Source organism: Bufo gargarizans, chromosome 2 (genome assembly GCF_014858855.1).
Source record: "Bufo gargarizans isolate SCDJY-AF-19 chromosome 2, ASM1485885v1, whole genome shotgun sequence".
NCBI classification, from domain to species: Eukaryota; Metazoa; Chordata; class Amphibia; order Anura; family Bufonidae; genus Bufo; species Bufo gargarizans.
The window spans coordinates 412,049,567-412,061,653 of NC_058081.1; the positions used below are offsets into that span (position 1 = coordinate 412,049,567).

A 12,087-nucleotide genomic window follows, 5' to 3' on the forward strand; every position below is an offset into this window, starting at 1 on the left:
CATAGTTCTAATAAACATCATCTATTCGGCCGAATGTGCGTTCCAGATGCGGTTCACACACTGGAAACGTCACATCCGGCTTCATACGAGCACTTCCGGAACGCACGAGGATGACGCGGTTGCGTTCCACCGGCATCAGCTCACCACACGAATAGGGACACCCCTTACGGGACGCACGGAAGTGCGTCATATGCGTTCCACAGGGCGGAAATGCCTGCCTGTGAAGCGCACGCCGGAACACCTATGGCGATCACATCACAGTAAGCAATTTACTTAATCAATGGGGTATTTAAGGGCAGTAGAATTAGGGATCGGCCTGGACTGCCATCTCTACATCCACCTAGCAGCAATACCAGCAGCTCTCATCTGGCTTAAAAACTTTTTGGGCGATTGTGCCACCTACATCTGATATCCCCTGATGATCCTGTCACCAAATCAGTGACAGTGAGAAACGCGTCGGGATCTACTATATTGTTTTGGGAGTTTATCCTCAGGGCTACCACTCAGGGTTTAGCCGTCGATAAGTGGGGTCGCCTCATTAGGGGGTGATACCTCTGCATCTAGGCAGAGGGTCTCTCCACTTTTAGGCAGGGACTCGCAAGTAGTTTAGGGTCAGACCTCCCTACTTTTTCTTATTTTTTGTTCCGTTTTTCTCCAATCTGGTATATTGGCAAAACTGATAGTGGAGAAACCGCACCTACACCTGAATATCAAGGGTATTCGGATCCGGAACTTAACATCCAGTCATCCTCTGAAAACCTGGTCTGGGACCCACTGTGAATCACCGTCGGTAACCGTGAGTGGTAACAATCTTTTTATCTAGTGTGATACACATTGGAAATACAAATGAACCCTGTGAACTCTCTATGCTAGATATGAAACTGCAGCCAGTATAAAATATACTGCAGTCATTATCTAAATCTATATATATATGTAAAAATATTGTTATTTGGGATTTATCTTATAAAGTATCCATTAAAAGTTAATTTTTAAAGTAGGTTCAATTCTTCAGCGACAGTTTTGTGTCATCTGCAAAAATGGATATTTTACTGTGCAAGCCTTCTACAAGATCATTAATAAATATATTGAAGAGAATTAATAAAGTAAAAAAAAGAAAAGAAAACCTCCCCTTTCCCCTTATTTTATAATAAATAAATAAAAACTGAAGAAACCCCCCTCCCCCACACATATTAGGTATCACCGCATCCGTAATGACCGGCTCTAAAAATGGATCACATGATCTTTCCTGTCCGATAAGCACCATAAAAATAATAATAAAACCGCTGTTAAAAACACCAAGCGATCAAAAAGGCGTATGTCCCACAAAATGGTATTAATAAAACCGTCACCACCTCCCGCAAAAAATGAGGCCGTACCTAAGATAATCGCCCAAAAAATATAAACTACAGGGAGTGCAGAATTATTAGGCAAGTTGTATTTCTGAGGATTAATTTTATTATTGAACAACAACCATGTTCTCAATGAACCCAAAAAACTCATTAATATCAAAGCTGAATATTTTTGGAAGTAGTTTTTAGTTTGTTTTTAGTTTTAGCTATTTTAGGGGGATATCTGTGTGTGCAGGTGACTATTACCGTGCATAATTATTAGGCAACTTAACAAAAACCAAATATATACCCATTTCAATTATTTATTTTTACCAGTGAAACCAATATAACATCTCAACATTCACAAATATACATTTCTGACATTCAAAAACAAATCAGTGACCAATATAGCCACCTTTCTTTGCAAGGACACTGAAAAGCCTGCCATCCATGGATTCTGTCAGTGTTTTGATCTGTTCACCATCAACATTGCGTGCAGCAGCAACCACAGCCTCCCAGACACTGTTCAGAGAGGTGTACTGTTTTCCCTCCTTGTAAATCTCACATTTGATGATGGACCACAGGTTCTCAATGGGGTTCAGATCAGGTGAACAAGGAGGCCATGTCATTAGATTTTCTTCTTTTATACCCTTTTTTTGCCAGCCACGCTGTGGAGTACTTGGACGCGTGTGATGGAGCATTGTCCTGCATAAAAATCATGTTTTTCTTGAAGGATGCAGACTTCTTCCTGTACCACTGCTTGAAGAAGGTGTCTTTCAGAAACTGGCAGTAGGACTGGGAGTTGAGCTTGACTCCATCCTCAACCCGAAAAGGCCCCACAAGCTCATCTTTGATGATACCAGCCCAAACCAGTACTCCACCTCCACCTTGCTGGCGTCTGAGTCGGACTGGAGCTCTCTGCCCTTTACCAATCCAGCCACGGGCCCATCCATCTGGCCCATCAAGACTCACTCTCATTTCATCAGTCCATAAAACCTTAGAAAAATCAGTCTTGAGATATTTCTTGGCCCAGTCTTGACGTTTCAGCTTGTGTGTCTTGTTCAGTGGTGGTCGTCTTTCAGCCTTTCTTACCTTGGCCATGTCTCTGAGTATTGCACACCTTGTGCTTTTGGGCACCCCAGTGATGTTGCAGCTCTGAAATATGGCCAAACTGGTGGCAAGTGGCATCTTGGCAGCTGCACGCTTGACTTTTCTCAGTTCATGGGCAGTTATTTTGCGCCTTGGTTTTTCCACACGCTTCTTGCGACCCTGTTGACTATTTTGAATGAAACGCTTGATTGTTCGATGATCACGCTTAAGAAGCTTTGCAATTTTAAGAGTGCTGCATCCCTCTGCAAGATATCTCACTATTTTTGACTTTTCTGAGCCTGTCAAGTCCTTCTTTTGACCCATTTTGCCAAAGGAAAGGAAGTTGCCTAATAATTATGCACACCTGATATAGGGTGTTGATGTCATTAGACCACACCCCTTCTCATTACAGAGATGCACATCACCTAATATGCTTAATTGGTAGTAGGCTTTCGAGCCTATACAGCTTGGAGTAAGAAAACATGCATAAAGAGGATGATGTGGTCAAAATACTCATTTGCCTAATAATTCTGCACTCCCTGTATAGCTCTCAGAACATGGAGACACTAAAACATTTTTTTTTTTGTTTCAAAACTGCTGCTATTGTGCTAGCTCCCGCCATATGGGACTCGCAGTGAAATGCATAAAAAAAAAAAAAAAAAATGGGTATCGCCAGCGATTCGCCATGTCTGGAACAACTAGCTCAATAGAAAATATACCTAACCCCTCAGATGAACACCGTAAAAAAAAAAAAGGAAAAGTAAATAAAAATTGTATTTTTGTCACCTTACATCACCAAAATTGCAACACCAAGCGATGAAAAAGGCATATATATCCCCCCAAAATAGTACCAATCAAACCGTCACCTCATCCTGCAAAAAAGTAGTTTTCAAAATGTGGTCATCTTTTTGAGTTTCTACTGTAAGGGTGCATCAGGGGGGCTTCAAATGGGATATGGCATCTAAAAACCAGTTCAGCTAAATCTGCCCTCCAAAAACCATATTGTGTTCCTTTCCTACTGTGCCCTGCCGTGTGGCCATACAGCAGTTTACGACCACATGTAGGGTGTTTCCTTAAACCGCAGAATCGGGGTAATAAATATGGAGTCTTGTTTGGCTGTTAACCCTTGCTTTGCTACTGTAAAAAATTTATTCAAATGTAAAATCTGTCAAGTGAAATTTCCTCTCCATTTTTCATTAATTCTTGTGAAACACCTAAAGGGTTAACAGTTTGTAAAATCAGTTTTGAATACCTTAAGGGGTGTAGTTTCTAAAATGGGGTCATTTTTGGGTTTCTGTTATGTAAGCCTCACAAAGTAACTTCAGACCTGAACTGGTCCTTTAAAAAAGTGGTTTTGGAAATTTTCCAAAAAATGTTAAGTTTTGCTTCCAAACTTCTAAGTCTTCTAACGTCTAACGTCTAACGTCTTCTGTTTTTTTTTCATAACTCTGATAACCCCTTTAACCATTTTACTTTTTCAAGTCTTCACTATTGAGGAGATGAACCTCACTACTATAAAAATGCACAAACACTGGTTGATCTGTGTTAGCAGGATAACTGAGGAGCAACTTAAAAAAAAATATAAAAAATTCACATCATTTGGAATGTATCACATTGGTGTACATTACATGTCCTATTTGAAATTAGGCTATAGTGTCCCTGAAGTCACATTATATAAAATACATGTTTTAGTAGATCTATGAGAGATGTTACAGGCTCTGAGGATTATATGTTATTAGAGTAAAAAGCTTGGTCTGTTTCAGTTAACATAGGCCGCTACTTGAGTCAGCGGCTTTAAGTCCCCAACGAGGCCGCAACTCAGTGTTCTCTCCCCTCAGTATATTTCCCTATATAAAGCAGTCCAAATGATTATATTTACCTCCGGTAGCTCAGCTTCACTAGTAGTTATGAATCAATAATAAGAAATGAGGTGTTTAGAGCCCGGAATTAGATCGTGGTTCGCGGCCTCAAAGGATTTTTGTCTTTCAGTAGGCCGCAAGTGACAGATTACGTCCGGGTCAATAAAAACTATATAGGTGTCTGTATAGTCTCCTCTAGTGATCGATGTAAATTTCGAAGGGTAGAAATAGCTTTTTCAAGGACCGGGAGTAAATTGCGGCAAGCAGCTGATAGGCCGCAAACAAAGTTTGTCCGTATCAATAAAAACGATATATAAGGGATCTGTATGATCTCCTCTCTCGTTTTGGTGTGTGTTTCGCTAATCAGTGATCAAAGGAGTAGCTGAAAAACTTAATTTAAAACATTCTCTCTCAGAGCTCCTGGGACATTCGTTTGCTTCCTGTATAGCAGTCCCTCCCCCCCTCTGCTGCTGTTTTGGAATGCCTGGTTACTTCAGTGCTGGGTCCTCTTTTTTTAATTTATTACTGATAATGAGGACTGGATTAATAACACCATTTCTATTTTTGCAGAGTGATTGGGCATCAACCTGGTAAATTAGGTTCAATGTGGATAAATCTAAAGTTATGCATCTTGGTAGTAATAATCTCTGTGCATCATATGTCCTAGGGCAGTGATGGCTAACCTTGGCACTCCAACTGTGGTGAAACTACAACTCCCAGCATGCTCCATTTATTTCTATAGAGTTCTGAGAGCAGCCAAGCAAGCGGGGCATCTTGGGAGTTGTAGTTTTACCACAGCTGGAGTGCCATGGGTTAGCCATCACTGTCCTAGGGGATGTAACAATGAGAGTCACTCAAAGAGAAAGATTTGGGTGTCCTTGTGGATGGTAGATGAAATTACAGCATAAAATGTCAATCAGCTGCTTCTAAGGCCAGCAGGATATTGTCATGCATTAAACGAGGCATGGACTCATGGGGCAGGAATGTAATGCAACCATTTTACAAAGTGTTGGTGTGGCCTCATCTGGAATATGCAGTTCAGTTTATCGAAAGGACGCACTGCAGCTGAAAAAAGTACAGAGGAGAGGGACTAAAATGATGAGGGGCATGGAGGATCTTGGGTATGAATAAAGATTAAAATAATTAAATTTATTCAGTCTTGAGAAGAGATGTCTAAAGGGGGGGGGGGGGGGGATGATTAACCTATACTAATATATAAATGGGCCATACAAAATATACCGTGAAAAACTGTTCCGTGTAAAATGCCCTCAAAAGACTAGGGGGCAATGCCTCTGACTAGAGAAGAAAAACTTCAGTCTCCAGAAGCGTAAAAGCTTCTTTACTGTAAGAACTGTGAATCTGTGGTCTATACTTCCTCAGGACGTAGTCACAGCAGGAACAGTTGACAGTTTTAAAAAGGGTTTATATGAATTCTTGAACGTAAATTATATAAATGCTTATGAAAATGTGAAGAAATCTGAGTCTCGCTTCCTTCTGGGATTCGCTTCCCCACCTATCCCTTGGTTGAACTTGATAGACAAGTCTTTTTTTCAACTGTATTAACTATGATGACCACACTTGGATCAGAAGACCTGTGAAGGAAGCCAGAGTGGAGTAGTGGGTGCAGGTGAGTGTGGCCTTTTCCACAAGTATTCCATGCCAGGTTTAAATAAATAAAAAAAAGCTGCACAACAGGAGTTCAATGAGTGTTTGTTTTGCATGTACCATTAAGTTGCATGTATGTTGACTTGCTTGCATCTGTCAAGCAGTAGAATGGCTTTTCGCACTGTCAAACTAGCTCTGGTGATTGAGAACGATTCTCCTAAATGCCAATGTGAATGCAGTCTGTGTTGTTGAGTAGATGAGCATTTGCTAGCTGCTAAAAAAAAAAAAAAAAAAGTTTTAACTGTTGCATCACCCTGATCGGATACACATTTTTTTTTTGGGGGGGGGGGGGGGGCAAGCAGTTTGTTTGTTTTTTTGTACGTTGACTGTGGCCGGCACTCTTAGGGCTCTTTCACATCTGCGTTCTTTTCTTCCGGCATAGAGTTCCGTCGTCGGGGCTCTATGCCGGAAGAATACTGATCAGGATTATCCTAATGCATTCTGAATGGACAGTCCGTCCTTCAGGATGCATCAGGATGTCTTCCGTTCCGGAACGGAACGTTTTTTGGCCGCAGCATGCCGCACTTTTTGCTCCGGCCAAAAATCCGGAACACTTGCCGCAAGGCCGGATCCGGAATGAATGCCTATTGAAAGGCATTGATCCGGATCCAGCCTTAAGCTAAACGTCGTTTCGGCGCATTGCCGGATGCGACGTTTAGCTTTTTCTCAATGGTTACCTTGGCTGCCGGGACGCTAAAGTCCTGGCAGCCATGGTAAAGTGTAGTGGGGAGCGGGGAGCCGCACGGACTGTAAGTATACTGCTCCCTATGGCAACCAGGACTTTAATAGCGTCCTGGGTGCCATAGTAACACTGAAAGCATTTTGAAGACGGATCCGTCTTCAAATGCTTTCAGTACACTTGCGTTTTTCCGGATCCGGCGTGTAATTCCGGCAAGTGGAGTACACGCCGGATCCGGACAACGCAAGTGTGAAAGAGGCCTTATCGTCTTTTCGGGGCTTTTAATAAAAAAATAATAATAATAATCTGTTAGGTTTAGGCATAAGTAATCAAACACCCGTAACCCCCCCCCCCCTCCCCCAACACTAAAGTATTCCACACACGCACACTCCCCGATGGCCCACGAATGTTCTTGGCCGAGAAAGTATACACCCAGCTTGCCTCAGACTCCGAGAGCCCCAGTGAGGACGAGGATGACCCCACTTTAATTTTGTCATCTAGCGATGATGATAAGCCCCCAAGGCAGCGGAGACGCCGCCAGGCGGAAAAAGGGGACGGCCATGCCCACACTAGTACGAACAGCTCTGGGGTTTGTACTAGTTTTCCGGCCCACCAGATAAGTCCACCTGAGCCCCCTACTGGTGAACTTGCATGGTGTACCCCAGAGGATTTTGAGCCTGTGATTCCTGATTTAGTTGGCCAACCAGGAATCCAGATTACCACAGTGAGCTTCACTGAATATGACAATTTTTTTTTTTCTTTATTTTTATTTTTTTTTTTAACTGACTCTTAGACTATGGAGATACTAAAAATTATTTTTTTGTTTAAAAAAGGATAATATAGTGTAAAACCTAAATAAATTTAAATATTAGGTATCGCCGCGTCTGTAAGAATCTGCTCTATAAAAATACCCCATGACCTAACCCCTCAGATGAACACTGTCAAATAAATAAAATAAAAACGGTGCCAAAACAGCTATATTTTGGCATATATTCAATTTTAATCAGTTTTTTTTTCCAGTACCAAAGCAAGGATTAACAGCTGAACAAAACTCAATATTTATTACCCAGAATCTGCAGTTTACAGAAACACCCCATATGTGGTTGTAAACTGCTGTAGGACCAAACGGCAGGGTGCAGAAGGAAGGGAACGCCATATGGTTTCTGTAAGGCAGATTTTGATGGCTTTTTTTTTTTTTTTTTTTTTTTTTTGGGCACCATGTCCTATTTGAAGAACTCCTGATGCACCCCTAGAGTAGAAACTCCATAAAAGTGACCCCATCTAAGAAACTACACCCCTCAAGGTATTCAAAACTGATTTTACAAACTTAATTAACCCTTTAGGTGTTCTTCAACAGTTTATGGCAAATAAAGATGAAATTTCAGAATTTCTATTTTTGGCAACCTTGCCTCACAAAAATGTAATATAGAGCAACTAAAAATCATATGTACCCTAAAAATAGTCCCAACAAAACTCCCACCTTGTCCCGTAGTTTCCAAAACGGGTCACTTTTATGGAGTTTCTTTCTTGGGGTGCATCGGGGGGCTTCAAATGGGACATGGTGTAAATAAACCAGTCCAGCAAAATCTGCCTTCCAAAAACCACATGGCGCTCCTTTCCCTCTACGCCCTACCATGTGCCCGTACAGTTTATCAGGGCAACAAATATTTGTTTTGTATTAAAATGGAACATTTACTCAAAAATCGAAATTCTGAAATTTTATCTCCATTTGCCATTAACGCTTGTGGAACACCTAAAGGATTAGCGACGTTTCTAAAATCAGTTTTAAATACTTTGAGGGGTGTAGTTGTGGTTTCTATTATGTAAGCCTCACAAAGTGACTTCAGACCTGAGTTGCTTCTAAACTTCTAAGCCTTGTAACGTCCCCAAAAACTAAAATGGCATTACCAAAATTATCCAAACATGAAGTAGACATTTGGGGAATGTAAAGTAATAACTATTTTTGGAGGTATTACTATGTATTATAGAAGTAGAGAAATTGAAACTTGGAAATTTGCAAATTTTTAAACATTTTGGGCAAATTTGGTATTTTTTTTATAAATAAAAATAAAAAATTTATTCCGTTTTACCAGTGTCATGAAGTACAATATGTACCGAAAAAACTATTTCGGAACGGCCTGGATAAGTAAAAGTGTTTTAAAGTTATTCACACATAAAGTGACACTGGTCAGATTTGCAAAAAATGGCCTGGTCCTTTAAGGTAAAAATGATCCCGTCCATAAGGGATTTAGGAACTTTAGTAAGAAATTTTATTTGGCTAGTGTTTGGATTTATCTATTACTGTGTTTGTTTTATTCTATATTCCACCATTAGGCAGCTATGTCAAAATCCAGTAATGGTAATATCAGCCTGCTTCCGCCAAGACTGTATACTGTCCAAACAGATGCTGTGTCCCCAAATCTCTTGTCATGCTTCTTCTTTCAATATAACGGTTTTGAAATTAGAATGACTGTTTGCCTATAGGTCGTCTGCTGGAGATTCAAGCTATGAACCAACAAAATCTGATGACGAAAAAGACTTGCGAAAGTGTGAGAGAAAATCAAGACATAGAGCTCAACCTGTCCTGCATGTGTCTTCAAAATCTTCCGCCTCAGCAGCACAATGTCCGCAGCAATAATATATTTTGCATCAGCAATCTCTCAACAACAAATAGATCCAATATTTTATAAAGTGACTGAATTAGGATAATGTAAGGGAGCTGTTTTTGCTGTTTTGGATTTTCATACAAATCTTATTTCCTGGGTTACAGTTTGCAGTATGGTTGTATTAGATTGGATAATTTCACTGCCACACGATTGTTTTATTACATAATGCTTACATGTGTATAAATTTCTAGCCTGCTTCTAAAACTATTTTTTTCCACATATTTGTAGATAAATTTGTGTTTATTTTATAACAAAAATAGCTGCATGTCTCTATAGTGTTTTAAATTCAAGTATTCTGTACTGGTATAGAAACAAAATACCAGAATTACATGCCGGGCAGATCCCATACAGCAGTGTCTTGTCCAGATACCAAAATGCTGATACTCATGCCTGAAACCTGAGCGTTGCCGCTGTCCTATATATGCCGTATCTGGAACTTGTTACTCTGATCCTATGCTGAAACAGAATACTGGATTCGCTGTGTAAGAGCCCTATCTTGTAATGAACTCAAGATGCGTCCGGATAGGTCATCAATATCTGATCGTGGGGGTCCGATATCCGGCACCACCGCGATCAGCTGTTTGAAGAGGAGGCGGCGCTCCATGTGAGCAGTGCTTTCTGTTCCAAGACGGAGTACTTACGCCATTCAAGCCAATGGGAGATGACACGTAGTATAATGACCAGGACCGCCTCATCAAATAACTTATCTGTGATCCTGTGTCAGACCCCCCGCAGATCAGATATTGATGACCTATATTGACTATAGGTCATCAATATAAACTGCAGGAAAACCCCTTTAATGCATTTGAGGTACTGAATTTAATACATGAAAATTTGTAAAATATTATGTCTGAAATATGCACACCTTTTTTATTTTTTTTTAAGATACTACTTCAGAAATTTTAAATAGTAAGTACATAAAAAGAACTATGAACCTCTCCTTCCTTGTTTCATTGTTCTAGTTTTTCTTTTCTTTCAACTGTTCATTAAAGAGATCTTTGAGGTCAAAAGATGCAACCGTATTAAACATACTGTTTGGTAGGGTTGATTCTGTTGATCAAACAGATAACTGGATTGTACCCTTACAGAGAAAAACCTGTTAAATTCTATATGCAAATGGTCTTAAGTGTACTGAGGGGCAGGCTGTAGCCTTTCTGTGCATCTCAGCTTCTCTGGTTACCTGCATTTTACAAGGTCCATCCTTACCCCTCAATGCACTGATTGGTTGGTAAACAATATGAAACTATGAAACTATTTTCTCTGGAACAGGACAGCAAATTTTCACCATCTAGGTATCGTTTTAAAGGGGTTGTCCTGTATCTGATTAATTGCCATTGTCAACTCTAACAGGCATTGTTCCTGACTTAATAGGGTTGATCATGCTGACAGGTCATCTTTTAAAGACGATCAGACAGATTTTCGAATACAAACTGCGTACTTTATTACTTTTAAGCCTTGTAAGAATAGTGTTTTTACTTTGAAAAATCATGTTGGCATCTCTGTTAAGTGTTTATTTAATATTAGCATTTTATGAGTCCATTTAGAGAGCCTGGTCCAGTGTACACACAAGCTAAACGAACTATCTAGGTCTTGCCTAACTGAGAAGCTGGTTTCAGTGTAGCTTCTACAGAGCTGTGTGTGTTCTCAGCAGCAGAAGGAACATTGAGGCTAGGTGTGCTTTGTAGATAACTGGACTCATGGGCTCTCACTCTCTGGCTGTACTCAGAAATGATTTGTTTTAATGTCAGATGGGAAAACTTTCAGTATGGATTCTATAGCCTTTCTGACATGCATTTTCAAAGTAAGTACACCAGCTCCATGAGGGCTAAGAGACGTGTTTAGTAAGCTATGCAGTTTGTATTGTGAAATCTGATGGTATATTCTCTGGAATTCATGTATTCAACTGTTCTATTAATTGCTGTATATATTTGTGTATGCATTTGTATGTTAACAGATCTAGACACTGAAGCTCATTCTTTGTAATAGGTTTTTCTGATGCTATGCATTAATTCATGTAGCCTCATGTCTGGATTATCTCCTTACCAAGCTTAAAGAACAGTTTTCAGCAAATAAACATTTACTTTACCTGTATGTATGAATAAAATGTAGTTCAATCATTTAATTGTTCAGTTTTGGGCGTTATTTGTGGAGGTTTTTTTTTTTTAAATAAATTTAACCAAGGGGTAATTTAAAAGTAGTTTATCCATGTTGCACTCCCTTCATTATTATTGCATATTTAAAATATATATATATATTTGGGGAGATTTATCAAACTGGTTTAAAGTAAAACTTAGTTGCCTATAGCAACGAGTCAGATTCCACCTTTTATATTTCACAGCTCCTGATTGGTTGCTATGGGCAACTAAGCCAGTTCTACTTTACACCAGTTTGATAAATGTTCTCCGTATTCTGGCCATTTATAAGACTTGTATCCTGCATTTTATAATTTCCCCTGTCAGCTGGCTCCATGTGTGGACAGCCTGTGTATAGACGACTTGTTAGATATTCTCAATGATTTCAGAAAAATTGTGATACTTTAAAAGGACTGTCACCTTGGGCCAACCGTATTAAAGAAAATCTGTCTCCACTAAATGAAGTGCAATCTTCAGGCATTATGTTATAGAGCAGGAAAAGGTGAGCCGATTTGATATATACAGTTGTGTTCAAAATTATTCAACCCCCACTGAAATTTAGTGTTTTGGCTAGTTTGACATTGATTTTGATCATTTGTCATCTTGTTTACAATTAAATCAAAGAGGCACTTGTAAGTCAGACAAATATAACATTTATAATGAAATAAC

General features: G+C 39.7%; 1 protein-coding gene across 3 annotated transcripts in view; it reads left to right on the forward strand.

Moving 5' to 3' along the window:
- The window catches only part of SPDL1 (spindle apparatus coiled-coil protein 1), a 136,640-nt gene extending 125,237 nt beyond the window's left edge, over positions 1-11,403 (forward strand). For all 3 annotated transcript variants that reach the window (XM_044280874.1, XM_044280873.1, XM_044280875.1), the window contains one exon: positions 9,105-11,403. In XM_044280874.1, the coding sequence (XP_044136809.1) occupies positions 9,105-9,258 (154 nt within the window). In that variant the 3' untranslated portion in view covers positions 9,259-11,403. The remainder of the gene's footprint in view (positions 1-9,104) is intronic.
- The last annotated feature ends 684 nt before the right edge of the window (positions 11,404-12,087 follow it).